The sequence below is a fragment of the Geotrypetes seraphini genome, chromosome 7 (assembly GCF_902459505.1).
Source record: "Geotrypetes seraphini chromosome 7, aGeoSer1.1, whole genome shotgun sequence".
Lineage (NCBI taxonomy): Eukaryota > Metazoa > Chordata > Amphibia > Gymnophiona > Dermophiidae > Geotrypetes > Geotrypetes seraphini.
This window is the reverse complement of record NC_047090.1, coordinates 62,063,307-62,086,789: the sequence shown is the minus strand read 5'-3', so window position 1 is coordinate 62,086,789 and position 23,483 is coordinate 62,063,307. Positions and strand designations below refer to the sequence as shown.

At 43.0% G+C, this 23,483-nt stretch overlaps 1 protein-coding gene across 4 annotated transcripts in view; it reads left to right on the top strand.

The window, feature by feature from the left end:
- Positions 1–23,483, top strand: part of LOC117364188 (patatin-like phospholipase domain-containing protein 2) — an 88,621-nt gene that overhangs the window by 41,692 nt on the left and 23,446 nt on the right. For 3 of the 4 annotated variants that reach the window (XM_033953158.1, XM_033953157.1, XM_033953155.1), the window contains exons 2-6: positions 8,240–8,472; positions 10,733–10,798; positions 14,603–14,812; positions 15,814–15,874; positions 21,729–21,944. In XM_033953158.1, coding sequence (XP_033809049.1) covers positions 8,260–8,472; positions 10,733–10,798; positions 14,603–14,812; positions 15,814–15,874; positions 21,729–21,944 — 766 coding nt within the window. In that variant the 5' untranslated portion in view covers positions 8,240–8,259. The remainder of the gene's footprint in view (positions 1–8,239; positions 8,473–10,732; positions 10,799–14,602; positions 14,813–15,813; positions 15,875–21,728; positions 21,945–23,483) is intronic. The other variant, XM_033953156.1, reaches the window with a different exon arrangement.

Genomic DNA, 23,483 nt, shown 5'->3' with positions numbered 1-23,483 from the left:
TTAGCTAGCCTGCAGAAGCATTTTTGGAGCTTTGGGCTGTCTCTGGTTAGCATGGCTCGCCTACTGGTTGGCATGGGTTTGAGCACAGGCTATCAGGCTTCTGTAGGAGGCTCAGCAGTATCTCGCAGGGTGCTGGCTGCATTTTTACCTCCCCCCCTTTTTGGTTACGCATCAGACAGTCCATGAGGGTTCAGTCAGATGTGGTGTTTGACTTGTAGCCCGAAGATTCAGTGTTGGTGAGACATTCTGGATGAGGCAGCGATTTCTTCTCCATTTCCAGCTACTGTTCAGAGCTGCAGTAGTTGCAGTACTTTCCCAGCACAGGTCACAGCGAGTAAGGCGGGGGTCAGAAACTGCAGTTTTCAGTGGAATATACTTGTTAAGAACATAAGAATAGTCTTACTGGGTCAGACCAATGGTCCATCAAGCCCAATAGCCCGTTTTCACGGTGGCCAATCCAGCTGACCAATACCTGGACAAAACCCCAAAGAATAGCAGCATTCCATGCTACTGATCCAGGGCAAGCAGTGGCTTCTCCCATGTCTTTATCAATAACAGACTATGGACTTTTCCTCCAGGAATTTGTCCAAACCTTTCTTAAAACCAGCTATACTATCTGCTTTTACCACCTCTGGCAATGTATTCCAGAGCTTAACTATTCTTTTGAGTGAAAAAAAATTTCCTCATATTGGTTTTAAAAGTATTTCCCTGTAACTTTGAGTGTCCCCTAGTCTTTGTAATTTTTGATGGAGTGAAAAATTGATCCATTTGTACCTGTTCTACTCCACTCAGGATTTTGTAGACTTCAATCATATCTCCCCTTAGCTGTCTCTTTTCCAAGCTGAAGAGCCTTAACCGTTTTAGTCTTTCCTCATACGAGAGGAGTTTCATCCCCTTTACCTTGTTCTCCTATGACTGCAGTTTTCAGTGGAATATACTTTTTCTCCTATGTCCCCCTCCCCCAAATCCTATACTTGCCCTGTTTTGCATTTCATTTTCATTGTTTTCTAGCATTTGGTGCTAAATTCCTGGCGGCCGCCATTTTTTAATTTTAGTGATCTTTTTTTCTAAAGTTCCTTGCAGCTTCAAATCTGCTAGTTTTGCCTCAAAACATGTTGGGATGGAGTCCTTGGGCTCTTTTACCAATAATCCATGCCAAGAATGCTCAAATTGTGCACCTCGGGAGCATTCTGGCTTCTTGAGCTGTTCCCCACTTACAGGAGAGTTGGGAGCATCTGGCTTAACTTCTCCATTGTGCTCTCGGGCTGTGGAAAGAATGGCTAAGCCACTGGTTCAGGCAATTTTTTTTTTTTTCTGATCCTAGAAAAAGCGACCGTCTATGTGAAAGGGCATGGAAACCGCAGAGCCCAAGAGACACAACTTAAGAGTCCTCTTCGGGTGACTATGTGCTACATGGTATTGCTTTATCACCTGAATTCATCAATTTTAATGTGGAAAGCCTATCAGGAAAGCTGTCCTTCCAGGGTGCATGCAGGCTGCACTTTGGACACTGCACAGGAGGGGGCAACCCCTCTGGGTGCATTTGCTTCTCAAGGCCTTGGAGATTGTATGGATGGGGACACAGCTGATGAGTCTCTTGCTGTTACCTTATTGTTTCAAGATAAGCCTCCCATTTTGGGGATGCAGGCCCACCGTCTGGTGCTTTGGATCCGCCGGTGGCTTTGGATCCCGGGGATGATCCCATGGTTCTTCACTTATTTAAACCTACAGGTCTGCTGGATCTCATTTCTGAGTTCCTGTGTGAGCTGAATTTAGTCTCATAAGAACATAAGAATTGCCGCTGCTGGGTCAGACTGTAGAAGGAATTATGGTTCACTTAGCAGTATTATAAACACGTTACGTCTCTGTTAAGTGGTCTAGAGAAAACCATAACCTCTTATTCAAGTTCAAATATCAAGGTCTAATTATACGACACAAAACCCAGGCTAATGAGAAATATCTTTATTATGAAAATAGAAAAATATAATTCACAAGCCAGCTGCAGAATCTAAGTATTGTTCAAAATATCTAATTACACAAATGAAACTCAGTACATGATTGTCACAATCTAATGGTTAGACAATTAAGTAAAACTTCTTGTTAAACACACACTATTCCTTATAATAATAATCCCTGATTAGCAAATGATTATATTATCACCCAGGTAACTTTCCAACCCTTTACCTTTATCACAATTGATTCCTATCTAATTCCCAAGCTAATAAAAGTAATTTCCGTATGCTCACCCTTAATTAGCCTCTCCGGCACAATTAGGTGGAAGAGAAAATTTCTTGTCAGCTGGAAGACGTCAGGAATACCGTTGTAAAAGTTACACGTGTTGAAAATCCTTGATGAGGCTATAAATCATCAGCAATGAGTTCCGTTTATCTGTGCTAAATTCAGAACAGTTTTTAAATGTCTGAATTTCTATCTCTTAGGCAGAGAATCACACGAGGTAACTTACAGGTCTAATTATTGAAAGAAAAAGTTTACAATTAGAACATCTGTGAGCAGATCAGAGCTTCCCCGGACCTTATCACAGACTAACTAATTATTAATTAATTAGCACCTTTCTTTTCTTGAATCTCATCAGATGACTTCCTCGGACCAATCCAGAAACAGAACTTGATGAATAGCCTTTCTGTATAAAGTATCATATATGCTGGAAGACCCAGGGCCGTTAGACAGATAAGAACAGAATAATTTCTTCAAGATTCACACTGTCCCATTATTAAAGCACAGATGAATGCCCTTGAATAGCAACATTCGGGTACATCCCCATAATGCATCAGGCAGGAACAGCAAAGCTGTGTACTTCTTACTTCTTGCAAAATACATGCTGGAAAGTTGCTTGCAGAGAGAGATTCTTGAAACAATGGTTCAGGCTTGATGACATCATAGAGGCCTAACCTTCAGGTGTGAGTACGGAAATATCCCTACAAGACCAGTGGTCCATCGCACCCAGCAGTCCGCTCACGCAGCGGCCCCCAGGTCGAAGACCTGTGCCCTAACCGAGACCAGCCCTACCTACGTTCGTTCCCGTTCAGCAGGAACTTGTCCAACCTTGTCTTGATTCCCTGGAGCGTATTTTCCCTTATAACAGACTCCGGGAGAGAATTCCAGTTCACTTTCTGGGTGAAGAAGAACTTCCTTACATTCATACGGAATCTATCCCCTTTTAACTTCAGAGAGTGCCCTCTTCATTCTCTCTACCTTGGGAGAGGGTGAACAACCTGTCTATCTACTAAGTCTATTCCCTTCATTATCTTGAATGTTTCGATCATGTCTCCTCTCAGTCTCCTCTTTTCAAGGGAGAACAGGCCGAGCTTCCCTAATCTCTCACTGTACGGCAGCTCCTCTAACCCCTTAACTATTTTAGTCGCTCTTCTCTGGACTCTTTCGAGTAGTATCATGTCCTTCATGTATGGCGACCAGTGCTGGACGCAGTATTCCAGGTGAGGACGTACCACAGCGGCATGATAACCTTTTTCCGATCTGTTCGTGATCCCCTTCTTAATCATTCCTAGCATTCTGTTTGCCCTTTTCGCTGCCGCTGCGCATTGTGCAGACAGCTTCATTGACTTGTCGACCAGTACTCCCAGGTCTCTTTCCTGGGGGGTCTCTCCGAGTACTGCCCCGGACATCTTGTATTCGTGTATGGAATTTTTGATACCAACATGCATTACCTTATACTTATCCACGTTGAACCTCATTTGCCATGTCGCTGCTCATTTCTCGAGTGTGGTTATGTCACGTTGCAGATCTTCACAATCCCCCTGCGTCTTCACTACTCTGTATAACTTCGTATCGTCTGCAAATTTAATCATCTCACTTGTCGTACCCATTTCCAGATAGTTTATGAATATGTTGAAGAGCGCCGGTCCAAGTACCGAGCCCTGCTGCACCCCACTGGTGACGTTCTTCCAGTCCGAGTATTGTCCATTTACCCCCACTCTCTATTTCCGATCCGCTAGCCAGTTTTTAATCCACGTGAGTATTTCACCCTCTCTTCCATGGCTCTCATGCGGAACCTTGTCGAACGTCTTCTGAAAATCCAGATATACAATGTTGACCAGGTTACCCTGTTTACCCCCTCAAAGAAGTGCAGCAAGTTCGTCAAGCAAAATTGTCCTTTGCTGAAGCCATGCTGACTGGTCCTTATCAGTTTGTGTCCGTCAAGGTGATTCTTTGTCAGCGCCTCTACCATCTTTCCCAGTACCGAAGTCAGACTCGCCAGTCTGTAGTTTCCTGGATCTCCCCCCGAACCTTTTTTTGTAGATTGGCGTAACATTTGACACCTTCCAGTCTTCCAGAATCCTTCCCGATCTAATCGACAGATTGGCTATTAGTTGTACAGTCTTTCAGCTCATGAGAGATTTGCTTTTGTTGAAGCTCTTAAACTTGACAATGGCCATTTTTCTCAATGGAGGAGGGTAAATATTGATATGCTGCTGGGATCTGTTCTGGGACTGATCTATTTAACTTATTTATCAATGATCTGGAAATTGGAATTACGAGTGAGGTAGTTAAACTTGAAGATGACTCTAAACTTAAAGTTAAAGCACATATGAACTGTGAAAAACTGCAGGAAGATCCTAGGCAGATAAAATTTAATGTGGACAAATGCAAAGTGATGCACATTGGGAAGAATAATCCAAATCATAGTTATCGGATGTTAGGGTCCAAAATTGAGAAAATGATCTCTGTGTCATCATGGACAATATGCTGAAACCTTCTGCAGTGGCGGCCAAAAATGCAAACAAGATACTAGGAATTATTAAAAAAGGGATGGTAAACAAGACTAAGGATTATTTTATAATGCCTCTGTATTGTGTTCAGTTCTGGTCTCCTTATCTCAAAAAAGATATATAGCGGCTCTAAAAAAGCTTCAAAAAAGAGCAACCAATATGATAAAGGGGATGGAACTTTTATCATATCAGGAAAGATAAAAAAGGTTAGGGCTCTTCAGCTTGGAAAAGATGTATGCGGGGAGATAGGATTGAAGTCTACAAAATCCTGAGTGGTGTAGAACGGGTACAAGTGGATCGATATATATTTTCTGCATCAAGATTTACAAAGACTAGGGGACACTTCATGATGATAGATAGAGTAATACTTTAAAACCAATAGGAGGAAATAAATTTTTCACTCATAGAATAGGTGGAGGGGCATAATCGAAAGAAACGCCTAAGTCGCTAGTCACCCAAAGTCAGCAGTGTCTAAAGTCCATTCTTGAAAAATACATCCCAAATATTTTGTTTTTCGAGAGTCTAACTGTACGTCCAGCTGTTTGATCTCCCAGACTGCTAAGTTGTCTATCTTTATACCCCATTCTCGTCCAAAAATTTGTCCAAGTCAAAAATGCCTAGAAAAGGACCTTTTGGACATGGAAGGGGCCAGCAAATTAATGGACTGGACACCTAGACATGGCAACAGAGTAGTGAGGCACCTTATAGGGCACTTCTGTGAACTTCAGAAAAAGGGTACCACATAAACATCTCACCATAACTCTCTTAAAGGTCATGGTGAGCCCCCCAAACTTCCCCAAAATCTACTAGACCCACCTGTCTACCACCCCAATAGTTCTCATGGCTGCAGTGGCACCTATATGGCAGTACAGTAGGGTTTTGGGGGGGTTGAGGGGTACATATGTTCCACCATAAATGCAGTGTTTAGAGTGGCTTTTGGACCTGGGTCCTCCTCTATGGTTCACTAGCTCACCTCCCACACTACTTAAGCCACCTCTGTGCTGCTCTACTAGGCTTTTCTATGCCCGGTGCTGATGGGGTATATATGTTTTTATTCTGATTTTTATGGTATTGGAGGGGGGGGGGTAGTGATCACTGGGGCAGTGTGTAGGGGTCTATACTTTGTGTCTGCAGTGGTTATCTGGTCACTTTGGATACCTTCGGGGCACTTAGACCTGTTTTTAGATCACCTAAGTCACTACATATAAGTTCTGTCTAGGCAGTCTTGTTAAACTTTCGGTTGCAGTACAACTAAGTCCTCTGGGCGTACAGTGGTACTGAAAAGGCCTAAGATGTTTTTAGATACGTCAGAAAATTTGGACAAACTGTCTTGGATCGTCTAAGTGCCGATTTAGGTGGGATTTTAGATGTATTTTCATTTTGATTATGAGCCCTATATAGGTTACAACTTACACTAGATTTGCCATACTTTCAGTACAAGTTTCTGATACAAGTTGTTTTCCCTAACTAGACACATATTAAGGGTCTAATACTAATATGCATAGTATACAGTTTACCCTGGTTATTCTTCCAGTACAAGTTTTATCCAAATTGACACACAGACAGTTTATAGGTTGGATTTGCCATAGTTATAATACAAGATCTTACCTTTATAAGCTTTCCTTACGTGACACATACTGGATTCTGGTACCAATGTACATTTCTACTTCCTCTCTCCTTCCCTGGTCTGGCATATCTCTTTCCCTCCCCCTCTAGTTTGGCATTTCTCTCCTTCCCTTTCTCTCATTATGGTCTGGTATCTCCTCTTCTCTCTCTCCCCACCTTCCCCCTCCCTACTATAGTCTGGCACTTCTGTCCTCCCCTTCTTTTTCCTTTCCCTCTCCCAGAGGTCTGGCATGTTTATTTTATTTCTTCTTCATCCCTGCAGTCCAGCATTTCTCTAGTGACCACTCCCATAACCCCCCTGCATTCTTCCCCTCCATAGGATCCAGTAAGGCAGCTACTCTTGCACTCTTTGGGGCTGCCAGCAGTGTGAGTGAAGTAAATACACTGTATTCGGTGTCCCAAAAGCTTTCTCTTTGTTACTTTAAGCAGAGACAGGAGGCAGTGGCAGAGGGAAAGCTTCTGGGCCACCAAAGGCAGCTTGTTTACTTCACTCACACTGATGGCAGCCTATAGTGAAAAATCAACTGCAACAATGGACCTTGCAAGGGGGGAAATGGGATAGAACCCCGGACTGCTGTGCGAGCCGCCCAAAAGCTCTCCATGGGCCGCCATTGGCTCGCAGGCCTTGCAGTGAAGAATGCTGCTGTAGGTGAGGGAGGGTGGTTCTGATTCAATAGTAAATGCTGCATTACTTACTGTATCTTAACGCATAAGGAGATGAGAATCTCTAAACAGCTGATTCCCTCAATAGCATGCTTAGTTTCCATATTTACTTAGCCAACAAGGGCTAATTTACTGCAGTCATAAAAATATCAGGCCTTATCATGCAGTTAACACCAATCTTAAAAGACTGATTTCCATACCTAGTTAGCCTATAGTAAGACTTGAGGGGTTTGTAAAACGAAAATCATGCTACCATGCTGATGATACTGGTAAAGAAGATGATACTGCTAGAGAGTAAATGAGTGTCTGATGCCAAGTTACCCTAGTTCCAGGCTGGAGATTTTAAACATTCCTGGATTTGACCACTCCATTGTGCCACACTTACGGAATTTTTAGCACAGACATCAATGGGCAGAATCAGGACTACAAATCCTACACTGCTTTGGGCTTATGTTCAAAACCAGGTCTGTCACAAAATCTCCAGCTTGGAACTGGGAATATTGGCATCTGTCATATCTAGAGAAAGTATTGGATGGTAAAAAACTTAATTTTCCTCTTTTTAATTTGAAGTCTTGGCTAATTATAACTGCACTTACACATCATTAACACTTTTGTCAGACTGGAAGCCTGTGAATCATTGATTATGATACTTTACTAATTTGAGTGTGTAAAGGTTGATCTGGCCTGATAACTCTGCTTCAAAGAAGCCAATGTAAACGCTGGTTGAAAATCAACCCTTTCAGCAGTACTAAAGGTAGAATTTAAATTGGCATCTATGAACTACATTTGCCACCGAGCATTTTACTGACCTCTTAAATGTTTTGGATCTTAAATATTTCTTAGTTCTAAAGTTACTGTTCAGATTTAGTAAAACAATTTTGAGCTGCTTTGAGGTAATGTTTCTCAGATTGGCCGTTAGGGATCTCTCCTTTATTAGTTCTTGTTTTTCAGGATCTCTTCAACTAATATTCTGATAAAAATTCAAAACTTTGGTATATTTGAACTAGATTTCCATTTTCTTCTCCTCCCCCCCCAAAAAAAAAAAAAATAAACAAACCCAAAAACAACAAAAACCCTAGATGACTGGAAGCAGCTCAAGCGCTTTGGTAGATGAAATGAGCAGATTTTCTGCTTTGTAATACAAATTCGGTTTCAGAAATAAGTATATGCCTTTTTATGCTCCTTATTTATTTTTTTTTCAGCCAAGTGTTGTACTGATGTAATGGACTTGGCCAAAGAAGCTAGGAAACGAAATCTTGGCCCACTTCACCCTACTTTTAATTTGGTTAAAATCCTCCGAAATGGACTTCACAAGAATCTTCCAGAAAATTCTCATGAGTTGGCTTCAGGCAAACTGTGTATTTCTCTCACGCGAGTCTCTGATGGTGAAAATGTGTTGGTATCTGATTTCAGCTCCAAAGAAGAACTTATCCAGGTAGGATTCCCCTACCCCCCCCCCCCCCCGGTCCAACCTGTGTTTTCCAGACAAAAACTAATTTTTATAAATGATGCAATGTACATTATTAAAAACTTTACAACTTTCAGGGGGAACAAACATGCAAACAATACTCAACCAACATGACAAACATTACAAAAGGGTAAGAAACACAATAATTAATAGAAAAGAAACAAAGGGGTTAAACAATAGGAGTGGATAAATAAAAATAACACAGTATAAAATTCAAAGGAGCAGACCAAATTTAAGAGACTTCAGTCAAAGGCATCTTTTTTTTTTGTTTTGTTTTGTTTTTTTAAAAAGCACTTTAACTTGCTCTTAAATCTGTTTATAAGACGTTCTTCTCTTAGATAAATGGACAAGGCATTCCACGTTTGTGGTGCTGTGATGGAAAAAATATACTGTGCTGGCTTTTAAAATGGGAAAGGATGGATACAACCTGCATGCAAATATGTCTTTTTAAGCTCTTGGCAACTTAATGAAAGTAAACACTGGTTCAGAAAAAATGGGATTTGTTTAACTAAGCAGCTGTTCATCTCCCCGAGAAAGGAGTTCAGAACTTGATTACTGCATTCATTGCACATTCTGGCCCCAATACACAGCGCTCCGATGCCACGGTAAAAAATACCATGGTGGGAAGTGACTTTTGTTTTTCCGAGTGATGCTCTGCACGAATAGCAAGCAAATTATACGCACACAGTGTGGAGCAGCTCTAGTAAAAGGGGGAGGAACTGTGCCTGGCGCCTGACCCAGTAAGGCTATTCTTTTGTTCTTAATTGCTAGGCAGAACTTCTCTCCTCATCCCTCCTGTCAAAATTTAAAAAATTTTGCTGCTCTCCCTGTCTGCTGAGCTGATTGTGGCAGGGGCAGATGAACCGGGAAGCCTAGAATCAGCTGAACCATGGGTTTGATTGGGTTTTAACGCTTTTCAAGTATCTAATCAGTTTGGGTTGGGGGCTTGTATGTCTCTTCAGGCCTATAGAGATTGAATAGCCTTTGCAACCAATGTGAAACTGAGAAGTTTGCTTCAGGTTTAGGATGAAAAGCCAGTTGGCTCTGCATACAAAGGGAGTTTTTCAATGGAGCCACTCTCACCCTCCCAAACATAAGTGCCTTACTGGGTTTGACCAAGGGTCCATCTAGCCCTGTTTCCTAGTTAAAACGGTGACCAATCCAGATCACAAGTACTGACAGTCTTAAGAAGTAGTAATATTCTATCTATTTAACTCCAGGGATAAGCTGTAGCTTATCAGGAGGTTAATACTTTATATTATGGAGTTTTTTTCATCCAGGAATTTTGTCCAAATGGGTTTGGTGGGGGTGGGGGTTGTTGTATTCTTTTTTTTTAAGCCAGCTATAAACTTTTTACCATTTGCTCCGAGCTTAACTATTCCTTAAATAAAAAAATATATTTTTAAAATATGTGTTAAATGTGCTATTATTCCATGTGGTGTCATCCAGTCTTTATAGTTTCTGGAAGATTAAACGTTTGATTCATGTTTACCTTCTTAGGTTTCTGAGTCTCTCTCATCTTTAGGCCTCTAACCTTTGTATAACACTTCAAAGTGTTTGCTGTTTATGCATTTTACAAGTTGCTTAGCAGTTGACAGGGATAATTTTGTAGTCTGCTCCTTGGCTCCTGTCTGATTTTTGCTTCCTGTTGCAACCTATGTTGACATTTCGAAGGAGAAGTTTTGACTCTAAAGAATTCAGAATGAATTTTCTCATCTCACTCTGATAAATTGCAATACAAGAGGACTTCTTTGCAGAGGTCACTCAGAATGTAACTGAAGAGTAGCACTTCCTCCCCTTAAAATACTACTCCCTTCCTTGTGCAGCAGGACCTATGGGCCATTCTGCAAGAACAAATTTTTGTTCATTCCATAGTGGCTTAGCCTGTCACCCACTTGTGTCCAATCAATCCTGCTGTCTAAGGAAAACACTTGTTACAAGTAAGTAAGAAAACTATATTTTGTAGATGTTTAAGTGGAATTTTTTTCACTTTGTTAAATTGTACCCCACCCCCACTTGAGATTTTCTGGAGGAAAACAGTGATTAACTAGCTGCTGAGACAATTCTGTTTTAAAATAGATTTGTATAATTGTTCTGCGTAAAACTGGAAGATTGGCAAATATCATTAGTACATAACTAAGATGAGATCTTTGCTACTTTTATATAGCTTTCAATGCAAGAAAGACAGACATATTCTTTAAATTTTTGTGATCTCCTTTCTTCATAGGCATTAGTATGTAGCTCCTTCATACCTATTTATTGTGGTCTGATTCCTCCTTCATTTAGAGGCGTGGTAAGTCTTGTGTCTTAAATAGTGAATATATTAAATCATTACAGCATTGTTTCCTAGAAACTATTAAGTTTACTACTGCATGGTAGTGCTGCCCGATTCAGGAAAAAATATTTTTATTCGGTTTTCCTGCCCAATTGGGTGTGTTTTCCCCAAACATCCTGGGGGGTTTATTTTATTGCCTCTTCACCCACTCCCTCCCCCCCCCTTTGCCTTCTCTTACCCACACTGGCGCTGTGGTGTAAACAAACCAACCAAAGACTTTTCCTCTCTCTGTTAAATCTTAGCTCACGTTTGCGGTCTAATACCAGCTCTGGTAGGATACAGATTTCAAATCTGACACATTGCAATCACAAAACAGAAAATAAAATTATTTTTTCTACCTTTTGTTATCTGGTCATTATTCAAATCATGTTGGTCCCAGGCTCTGCGACAAACATCTTATGATAACTCGCTTGTCAGGGTCTCTTGCCCATTTGTCGTTTTCTTCTTTCTCCGTGGTAACCATCCATCTTTCATCTCTGTCCTCCCCTTCCATTTCCCTTCCCCGGAGGTCTGGCATCTTTCCTTTCTTTCATCTCTATTCCTGTAGCTGCATCCCACCATCCCCAGATCCACCATCTCTCCTTTTCAATTACCCTTTCATCCAGCATCTCTCCCTCCTTCCCTACCATCCCAGGTTCCACCAGCTCTCCCTTTCTCTTCCCAACTATCCAGTATCCTATCCCCCCACACACACCCCAACACTTGTGTCCAACTTCACTCCTTTTCTGTTCCTTCCCTTTCTAAATCCCATTGTCCACCATCTCTCTTCCTCTCCTGTTTTTAGACCCATTATTTCTTCCTCCCCCCACCGTCCAGCATATGCATGTCTCTTTGAACTCCCTCCCTCCATGTATTTCTACACCAGGGTCCTCTCTCCCCAAAGGCCTGCATGTTCCCCTCTTCTTTGTAGTGTCCTCTGGCTTCCCCAAGGGCCTACAGTGTCTTGCACTACAAAATTGCTTGCCTGTATTTGGAAAGCTGCTGTTTTCTGCGCACTGCAAAACTCCAGAGGGGCTGGTATGAAACCACGACAATAAGGTGTGGACTGTGAAAACTAATTTTATGGTCACTCCATCATTGTTTAGAAGTGAGGCGATCCCAAATACAATGAATACCTTGGTCAAAACTTGAAGGGGAAACAAGCAATAAGTAGCCTTCCTTACATTTCGCAAAACCAGAAAAGGAAGCCAGGAAAGATCAACTTCATGCAATCCACAAGAGCAACTAAAAGCACGACTTGCTTTTTGCACGATCCTACAACTTTGATTAAATCACTCTGGCTCTTCCAACCCACCTTTGTTTCCCAGCTGCTGGGGAATGAGGTTTGAACGGACTCTGCAGCACACACACATACACGTTCTTTGTCTCTCTCGAGAAAAAACTTACCCCCACTCCCCATTAGGTGTCTTCCACCCCCTCTCTCCACAGAGCAACACTGTCGGAGCGTTCTGATTCCTTCTGAGGACGAGCTGTTGGTTCAGCGAAGGGAGGGAGAGGAAGTTTTTACATGTTGCTTTGTAGTCTTTTTCTCTACCCCACCCCACCTCTTTGAACCTACAGTTTGGCTCGATCTGCTCTGAAACTACTCGCACAGAATCTGTGTGAGTAATTTCAGATCAGATCGAGCCAAACTGTAGGTTTGAAAGGGGGTGAGTGGACAAAAGGGCTACAAAGCAATGTATAAACTTCCCCTCCCTCCCTTCGCTGAACCACCAGCTCATCTTCAAAAGGAAGCTCAGGTTTTTGTTTTGGAGAAGCAGCTGTCACGAGGCGAATGGCTTCATTTCAACAGCGAAACTGGCGAGGGAGCTAGCAGAGAGGCAGGGCTTGGAAAGAATGCATCAGATGCTGGGACTGGAACGAAGTGGTAAGGGTGTGGCATTCCCGTGAGCATGTGCGGTCTGTGACTGATGGAAGAGGAGGGTACTACATTACTTTCTCCTTGCGCTCCGTGAGAGGCTTTTGCTTCTTTCAGGTTTGCCAAAAGTGCTGCCCTTTATTGACGTTTAAAAGCTGTGTATTAAAACTAAACCTGAAGGTATGGGGAGGAAGGTTGGGCCCCAAATCGGTGAGGCCGATTTTTATTTTTTAAATACGAATCAATTCACCCAAAGTGAATGGGTGAATCAATGCGAATCGGGCAGCACTACTTAAGAGTCTGTGCGGCCCATCCTGTCAGTTTCAGTGTGCTTGCTTTCTGCCTCGGATAAATCCATAATCCAGAACTGGAATTTTTCTCCTATCAGTTTTAAGTGCATGTAATCATATATGACTAATAAAGCAATAAGTTTGAGTTCCCAAACTCCATATGTGTTTGTTGCTAGCTATTCTTTTTCATGAGTTAGTAATGTACTATAGTTTTGGGAAGTTCCCCATGCATCTCCTCCTGCTTTCTTTGATTATAGTGGATATTGATTGCTTTGGTACAAACTGAAGAGGACACTATACTTCTCTGGTGAAGGAGGGATTGCTGAAAGATGTGACTGACATCCTTCTGCAACAGTTCATAACTAGGGGATATTCACTAAGGGGCTCATAATCAAAAGAGAAAAACGTCCAAAACCGGCCTAAGTCGGCACTTGGACAAACATTTCTCAAAAACGTCCATGCACCGAGAATAAAACCGGGTTTTGGACGTATTTAAAAATGGCCTAGGCCGCTCAACGTCCAAAGCTAAACGGGGCGTTTTGGGAGGCGTATCGAGGGCAGGAATTGGGCGGGACGTGGGCCAGCTTAGACTTAGTCGTACAGCATTTATAACCGAAAGTTTTACAACAGAGTCTAGACGGAACTTGGACTTTGTGACTTAGACCATGTAAAACATGATCTAAGTCACAAAAACCCACCTAAACTCACCAGATAAGCACTGCAAACACATAACACAGACCCCCACACACTACCCCAGTGATCACCAACCCCCCCATCCCCATAAAAATTTTATTCACAACTTTAAATTTCAGCCTCCAGACCATCATCATCATCATAGGAAAGCCTAGTCGTCCATCCCAGAGGCAGCTTAAGTCGTCTTGGGGGAGGGTTAGGGACCCATGCCCATAAGCCCCTGTAATCACTGCATTGATACTGAAACATGTGCACTGCCCTATACACTCCCAAATCCCTTTTGTACTGGCATATAAGTGGCTCCTGCAGCCATAAGGACTATTGGGGTGGTAAATAAGTAGGTCTAGGGGATTCTGGAGGTGGTTTGGGGGGCTCACTGTCACCTATAAGGGAGCTGTAGTGAGGAGAAGCCATGGCACTCTTTTTGTGAAGTTCACAGCAGTGAGGTACCCCACTATTTAGGTGGCATGTCTGGGTGTTCAATCTATCACTTTGCAGACCCCTCCCACGTCCAACAGGGCTTGTTCTAGGAGTTTGGACTTGGACGGAAAGTTGGACGGAAATGTGGTATAAAGATGGACGATTTAGTGGCTTGGACGATCAGATCGGCAGGACGTACAATTTTCGAAAGTGAAAAAAAGTTGGACGTCTCTTTCGAAAATGCCTAGGGTCTTTTTAACTTTGGACGACTTGTGAGATGGACGTAAACGGACTTAGACGTCTCTTTCGATTATGCCCTTCCTAGAGTACAGAAAAGATTTTCTAGGTAAGAACCTAATCTTCCAGTGTTGCTGATGCTACAGCTTTTATACACTGAAAATTTAGCTACTGTAGGTTGAAGTTCATGTTTGTTGTATGTGTGTTTTTTTGTGTGTTTTGTTTTATTTCATGCCAAAAAAATGTTATCTTCTTGTCTTGCAGCGTTATGTAGATGGAGGGTTTAGCGACAACTTACCTCAGTACCAATTAAAGAACACAATCACTGTTTCACCCTTTTCTGGTGAAAGTGATATCTGTCCAAGAGACAGCTCCATAAACTTTCATGAAGTGCGTTTTACCAATACCAGCATTCGGTTCAGCCTAGCAAACCTTTACCGCTTAACTCGATCACTTTTCCCACCAGAACCAAAGGTAAAACTGCAGCTTTATCCACCTATTTCTTATGGTGGCTCATTATCATGAATTTTGTGACTACAAATTGACTATTTTACTTTAAATTAAGCATAGATAAGTTGACAGCTAGAATACATAGTTAATTTAATTTCTTATTTTATTCCTGTTGAAATATTAGTATTTTTTCTACTCTTAATTACTTAATAGAGTGGCTCTGTGCTAATTCTTATCATAATCTTAGACATTCTTGAGGTAAAACAACTTTTTTTAAAAAAAAATTTAGCTCATCTTTCCAAATAATGCTAACCACAGTTTGCCAATTTTTTAGAATTCAGGTGCAATATGTCTTTGTCCTTAAGAACTTATCTTAAGTGGTTACCTAAAGCAGTGAGAAATAATTACCTATCCGAAGTTAGCAAGGTGTGCCAGTAGGTCAAACTTTTTTTTTCTAATTGGAAATGGCTACAGTTTTTGTTTTTAAAATAATTTTTTATTGTAATATGTAAATTAAGAGAATGACGAGAGAACAAATTTGTCCCTGTGGATCTATCTCCATCCCTGTAAGCTCTGTCCTCATCTGCACAAGCCTTGAAAACTTTAGTTTCAAGTTATTATTTATTTGATATAACGCCTATCATTACGTCTAGGCGGTTTACAATAAATTTAATAAAAACATAACTGATAAAACAGGATTAAAAGATAACATTATTACTGGGACATACAGACAATTTTCCAACTCTCGCTCTCATTCTGATAAATTCCATCCCCCACCACCTACATTAAAATCATAAGTGTTTGAGGCTTGTGTAGATGAGGACAGAACTTACAATGACTGTACAGGGATAAAGATAGATCCCACTGGAATGGGGACAAATTTGTCCCAGTGTCATTGTCTATTGTAAATATTTTTGCATCTTTCTTATTAAATAAGTATAGCTTTAATGGAGTAAAATTGCTCACATTTTATTTTCTAATTCTTTCTTTTCCATTTTTAACAAACATAACAAATGTGTTCACAGGTGCTTTGGGAGATGTGCCAACAGGGATACAATGATACACTTAGGTTCCTGAAAGAAAACAGTATGTTCTTTTATCTTTTTTGGACACTGGATAGCAAGAATGGTTGAGAGGGTAATGAGATGTAGCAGATCAGAATAATATATTTAAAAAAAAAATTGGTGGTGGTTGCACTTGATTTCTCAGACCAAGTCCGAGGCATAAACAATTTGGTGGAAGGGAGAGATTCCTGTTATCTTGGGCAGCTGAAATACTTTCTGTGATTTTGATGGGCCAAAATCCTGCTTTGGAATTACAGGTTTGGTCCTTCCTCTTCTATATGTAGAAGGTAATTGGGCTGTATTTTGACCCTTGACAAAGTACCTTATGTGCAAATACCCTAGATTCACCACAGTTCACACAGATCTTTGATCATTCAAGCCACAGCTGGTAAAGTTGAACTTGCAGTACCAAAAAGATAAGTAACTTAAAGGTAGCACAATTGATGCTTTTGCTGGAGGGCTTCCCTCCCTCCCCCCACACACCCCAAATGAGCAAAATATTGTTTCTATAACAGGACCACAGGTTCTGCTTAAAGACGCGAGAACCTATAAATACATTTGTTGCATTTCCCAATACAAAAAAAAATACATAATCCCATTTTAAGCATGCACAAGTTATAACAGAGAATCTGACTCTTCGAGAGTAGAAATCAACCCACATGAGTCTTGTGAGCTTTAATTTTGAGAAATACTTCGTACTTATTTTGAAAATAAAAGCACTCTTTCCACTGATGGTATGCTGCAGTTAACCAATGTTTCAAAAGATCTTTTCAGCAGATAAATATTTCAAGCATTTTAAGACAGGCCCAGTGGTAGTGTGGTATATTGTTGTATGCAGATTGAGTTAGATTCCTGGACAAGGTCTATACCTTTTGGACCAGCCAGAGAAGAGAATATTGTGGAGACAATAATCAGAGCCCTTGTACTGGGGAATGCTGTCCCAGCCATTGCTCAGTGGTGATAGCTAATGGCCAGACTTGAGATTGATTTGCATATAATGCCTCCACTATATGCAGATCTTTCATGCATATTCATTGTGGATATCCTAAATACCTGAATGAAAAAGGGGTACTCCCGGACCGACTTGGGGAAACACTGCTCTACGGGGAATGGAGGTTGTTGGTCCTTGGGTGAGGGCTATGTTCGCAATAATTGAGTGAGTTAGGGGTATTAAACTGGGAGAGAAACCTTTTCAAAAGAAGGTTTATGGTATGTCCAAAAGAGTTTTATTTTTAAATGGGCTGAAAGCCCAAAGAAGCAGGCAGAAACTTCTGGGCCAAAATCAAATCCATTTAGCAGTTGAAATGCTTTATAGAACAAAAGTTTATTTAGAACATAAGAACATAAGAAATGCCATCTCCGGATCAGACCTTCGGTCCATCAAGTCCGGCGATCCGCACACGCGGAGGCCCTGCCAGGTGTACACCTGTTGTAATTTATAGTCCACCATATCCTTACATGCCTCTCTTAAGGAGATATGCATCTAGTTTGCTCTTGAAGCCTAGGACGGTCGATTCAGCAATAATCTCATCTGGGAGGGCATTCCAGGTGTCAACCACTCTCTGAGTGAAGCAGAACTTCCTGACATTAGTCCTGAACCTGTCCCCCCTTAGCTTCATTACATGTCCTCTAGTCCGTGTCAAATTGGACAATGTAAATAATCTTCTCTGCTCTATTTTGTCGATTCCTTTCAGTATTTTGAAGGTCTCGATCATATCCCCACGCAGTCTCCTTTTCTCAAGGGAGAATAATCCTAGTGTTATAAGTCTGTCCTCGTATTCCAGTTTTTCCATACCCTTCACCAGTTTTGTTGCTCGTCTCTGTACCCTCTCCAGCAGTTTTATATCCTTCTTTAGGTAGGGAGACCAATGTTGGACGCAGTATTCCAAGTGTGGTCTGACCATTGCCCTATAAAGCGGCATTATAACTTTCTCCGATCTACTCGAGATTCCTTTCTTTATCATGCCCAACATTCTATTTGCCTTCTTTGCCGCTGCCGCGCATTGTGCCGACGGCTTCAGGGTCCTATCTATCAGTACACCCAGGTCCTTTTCTTGTTCACTCTTCCCCAGAGTTGCACCTGACATTGTATACTCGTATTCCTTATTCTTATTGCCTAAATGCATTACCTTGCATTTCTCCACATTGAACTTCATCTGCCATTTCTCCGCCCATGTTTCTAACCGACACAAGTCGCTCTGGAGTTTCTCTCTATCCTCATGCGATCTGATCGCCCGGCATAGTTTTGTATCGTCTGCAAACTTGATGATCTCACTGGATGTTCCTTCCTCCAGATCATTGATATAAATATTAAAAAGGATCGGCCCAAGTACCGAGCCCTGGGGTACTCCACTAGTCACTTTCTCCCAGTCGGAGAACTTCCCATTTATGCCCACTCTCTGCTTTCGGTTTTCCAGCCATTTGCCTATCCATCTTTGTATATCCCCCTCTATGCCATGGCTTTGTAGTTTCCTGAGAAGTCTTTCGTGTGGAACTTTGTCGAACGCTTTCTGGAAGTCCAAGTATATTATGTCCACCGGCTTCCCACTATCAATTTGCTCGTTCACGGTCTCAAAAAATTGGAGTAAATTCGTCAAACATGATTTCCCTTTCCTGAATCCATGTTGACTGGGTTTCATCAAGTCGTGTGCGTCCAAGTGCCGGACCATGCTATCCTTGATCAGTGCTTCAACCATCTTGCCGGGGACAGACGTAAGACTCACAGGTCTATAGTTGCCCGGTTCACCTCTCGATCCTTTTTTGAAAATTGGGGTGACGTTCGCTATCCTCCAGTCGTCCGGTATCTGTCCAGTTCTGATTGTCAGGTTTGCAAGTTTTTGCAATAACTCTCCGATTTCAACCTTCAATTCCTTTAAGACTCTCGGGTGAATTCCATCCGGTCCAGGGGATTTGTCACTTTTAAGTTTGTCGATCTGATAGTATATCTGGTCTAAGTCCACTTCAACTGTGGTGAGGCTGTCTTCTATTTCTCCTGCAAACACTTTCTCCGCTTCAGGTATTGTTGAGGTGTCCTCCTTCGTAAAGACGGACGCAAAGAAGGAATTTAGTTTGTCTGCGATTTGTTTATCTTCCTTGATGTACCCTTTTCTTCCCTGGTCGTCCAAGGGTCCGACTGCCTCTTTTGCAGGTTTTTTCCCTTTCACATATCTAAAGAAGGGCTTGAAGTTTTTGGCCTCCTGGGCTATTTTTTCCTCATATTCCTGTTTTGCATCCCTCACCGCCTTGTGACATTTCTTCTGATCATCTTTATGTTTGTTCCAGGCTTCGGTTGTCTTTATGTATTTCCATTTTTTGAAAGAGTCCTTCTTTTCTTTTATGGCTTCCTTCACCTGTTTGGTAAGCCATGCCGGTTCTCTTTTGCTCTTTGATCTCCGATCTTTGGAAATCCTTGGAATGTAGAGATCTTGTGCTTCTGTGATAGTATTTTTCAGTAGGGACCATGCCTGATCTACCGTTTCAAGTTTGTCCACCTTCTTTTCGAGTCGTTTTTCTACCATGGCTCTCATGCTATCGTATTTACCCTTTTTAAAGTTCAATGTGGTGGTTAAGGTTTTGGCATGTTTCCCTTTCCCGATGTCCAGTTTAAAGTTAATTACATTGTGATCACTCGTTCCCAGTGGAACCATGACTTCCACTACTGTTATCGGTCCCGTGAGGCCATTTAGGACCAAGTCCAAGGTGGCGTTGCCTCTTGTCGGCTCTTTTACCATTTGTTCCAGGAAGCAATCCCCTAGCACCTCCAGGAACTTGGCCTCCTTGCCGCAGTTGGAGGTTGCTAGTTTCCAGTCTATCCCTGGGAAATTGAAGTCTCCCAATATAAATAATGTCTGAGTAAAGAAATTACATAGACAGTTAAGGGAAAACAGCATATTCTGAAGAATTGCCTTACTTCTACAGACTCTTAAGTTTTCTTTGCAAAATGGTTTAGTTTTAGAACTTAAAAAAATACCTGAAATTCCCAAGCAAATTAGAGGAACACATTCAACATTTCCCCTCCTTTACAGCTTCTTGCTAATTTTGAATTGGTGCTGGGATTCACAGCTTGATCTTTCATTTATGACTGACTACATTGGGATTTTCTTTCCTATTATATTGTTTTATAACTCACCTAGCCCCAGTCATTATGGTGATTAGACACCCACTAAAGACTGCAGCAGGATTCTATCTGAAGCCTGTATCATGGACCCTGAGGCCAGCTATGTGCTATTTCTTTCCCAGGAATCATAAGTTCTTTAGCTGGCTGGCCAATGGAGTAGAAAACCTGACCTAATAATTAAATCCAGAGTCACTAGGCCAGTTTCCTCGTTTGCCATTCCAAATTTATTAAGTACTTAATATCCCTCCTATTAATAATGTTGAAGCAGATGCCACATTCAACTATAATGTGTTTTCAGTAGGGAAATGTAGATTTCATGTAGTCATTAAGGACTAAATTCACTAACCTGCCCGATCGTGACCGATCTGCGGCAGGCCAACAAATTCACGAAGAGCCAATCAGGCCTTAGGATTAGTGGGGATGGGCGGACCTGCTATGCCTAAGGCCTGATTGGTCCAGGCTTCTAGAGTCTGGGCCAATCAGGCCTTAGATTTAGCGGGAATGGGCCAGGAAGGGGCGGGCCCGTCTCATTTCCACGAGGCGGGCCTGTCGGCTGGATGGCAGCAAGACCCGTCCAGCCGACCAACATTTAAAGGTTAGTTGGGGGAGGGAGATTAGTTGGGGCGGGGGGTCGTCGGGCTTTCCGGCAGGAGGAGTTGGGCATCCTCCTGTCGGTGATTACCAGTTTGGGGGGGAGGGGGGGTCTGGGGTTCGGGGTTCCGACAGGAGGAGTTGGGCATCCTCCTGTCGGCGATTACCAGTTTGGGGGGGTTCGGGGTTCCGACAGGAGGAGTTGGGCATCTTCCTGTCGGCGATTACCAGTTTGGGGGGGAGGGGGGGTCCGGGGTTCAGGGTTCCGACAGGAGGAGTTGGGCATCTTCCTGTCGGCGATTACCAGTTTGGGGGGGGAGGGGGGGTCCGGGGTTCAGGGTTCCGACAGGAGGAGTTGGGCATCTTCCTGTCGGCGATTACCAGTTTGGGGGGGAGGGGGGGTTCGGGGTATCACGGTCTGTATCATGGACGCCGGTTACAGAATCGGGGTTTAGTGTAGGACCAATTCTGTATAGGACACCTCTCCTGGGCGTCCTATACAGAATCAGGGCCTTAATTTTTTGAATGATGCAAAATAAATGGACATAAGTTAAGTTTTTGCTCGACTGTCTGAATTTTTTAAATTCTGAAACAGATTTGTTGTGATTTTCAATTGTTCTCTTGGCTAACAGCACACTATTACGTTGGATTACATGTTTGAGATTCCTGGGGTGGGGTACCTTTTCATTGGGAGTTATAAGGTACTGATACTCGACCTCAAGTTTTAGAAGTTGCTTGTAATGGTCTTCAGTATTTGGTCTCGTCCATGTTATAAAACTGCTGAATTGAACAGTTCTGTTATGTTCAGTATTACACTTTGATTTGGCTTGCTACTAAAATTGGTTCTGTTAACATGCTGAATTGCAGTGAGGATCTCTAGCTGTAGGTTGTAATGAGTAAAGCCATAGTTCAAGTAAGGTTGATGATATTGCAACAGGAAGAGTAAATGGGCAGTTAAGATAGGTCATGTAATCTTTCTGCCACTGTACTATAGTTATATGCAAATGAAATAAGCCTTTCGAAGGAGCATTGTCTTTTTATTTTACTATTTGCTTAATTATAATTGTATATAGTTCACTGAAGCCTCCTTACTATTGTGAGGCAAAAAACCTATATCTAAGTTGGAAACAAGTTATCATTAAATTGTATTGTCCTTTTTCTCCTCTAGACCTGTTGACATTGGCAGACCCATCTGTTGACTTACCCTTAGCAGAAAGAATAAATGAAGCTAGTTATTTTAGTGATGATGGCAAGAAACCTGTACCACATTGCAGACAATTAGAAGAAAAAGCAGAAATGGTAAAACCGTACAAGGAGCTATTGGGAATACAGTGGCCATTGGATAAGAGAGTAGTCGAGAAACTACCTCCTAACCTTACTAGAGGTACGATACAGATTTTCTAGTTTTTATTGAATCAAAGGGATACTGGTGACTTGGAGGAGGGCATATCAAAGATGATTACAAGAAGTTCAGATATTTATAAATTAGAACTTAGTACATTGCTGGTCCTGTAACATTTTGGACCAGCCCTGGTATTGAAACCAGACTCTCTTTTTTTTTTTTTTTTTTTCTTTATTATTTATCCAATTTTTTTCAATATCTTATCAAGTATCCACTTGTACAGAAAGATAAAGTTAAGCTGAAAATAAAATACAGTAGAAACTATACAGATATAATCTACTATAATAAGAATAGCTTAACTTCAGCTGAAGTCCTCAAAATAAGATCCAAGAAGTAGAATCAGTGAGCATATTAGTAATAAGAAAAACATTAATTATAAAAGAAAACAAGTACAGTGGTGCCTCACACAACGGACGCCTCGCACAGCGCATGCTGCGCACAACGAACTTTATGTCTTGATTCGTACAACGAACTTCGTTTCACACAACGAAGTCGCCCGAGCTGCATCCTTCCGCGCAGGCACTGCGCTTAACTGCCCTCTCTCCGCCTGGCTCCCTCTTGCCCCCCCGACTCCCCGACACGATCGGGGCAAAAAGGAGCCCAAGCCCTCTTGCCCCGCCGATTCCCCAACTCCCCCGACAATATCGGGCCAGGAGGGAGCCCAAGTCCTCCTGGCCACGGCGACCCCCTAACCCCACCCTGCACTACATTACGGGCAGGAGGGATCCCATGGCCCTCCTGCCCTCGACGCAAACCCCCCCTCCCCCCAACGACCGCCCCCCCCCAAGAACCTCCGACCGCCCCCCCCGCCGACCCGCGCCCCCCCTGGCCGCCCCCCACGACACCCCCAACCCCCTTCCCCGTACCTTTCTGTAGTTGGCCGGACAGACGGGAGCCAAACCCGCCTGTCCGGCAGGCAGCCAACGACGGAATGAGGCCGGATTGGCCCATCCGTCCCAAAGCTCCGCCTACTGGTGGGGCCTAAGGCGCCTGGGCCAATCAGAATAGGCCCGGGAGCCTTAGGTCCCTCCTGGGGGCGGGGGCCTGAGGCACATGGGCCCAACCCGACCATGTGCCTCAGGCCCTGCCCCCAGGAGGGACCTAAGGCTCCCGGGCCTATTCTGATTGGCCCAGGTGCCTTAGGCCCCACCAGTAGGCGGAGCTTTGGGACGGATGGGCCAATCCGGCCTCATTCCGTCGATGGCTGCCTGCCGGACAGGCGGGTTTGGCTCCCGTCTGTCCGGCCAACTACAGAAAGGTACGGGGAAGGGGGTTGGGGGTGTCGTGGGGGTCGGCCAGGGGGGTCGCGGGTCGGCTGGGGGGGCGGTCGGAGGTTCTTGGGGGGGCGGTCGTTGGGGGGAGGGGGGGTTTGCGTCGAGGGCAGGAGGGCCTGGGATCCCTCCTGCCCGTAATGTAGTGCAGGGTGGGGTTAGGGGGTCGCCGTGGCCAGGAGGGCTCCCTCCTGGCCCGATATTGTCGGGGAGTTGGGGAATCGGCGGGGCAAGAGGGCTTGGGCTCCCT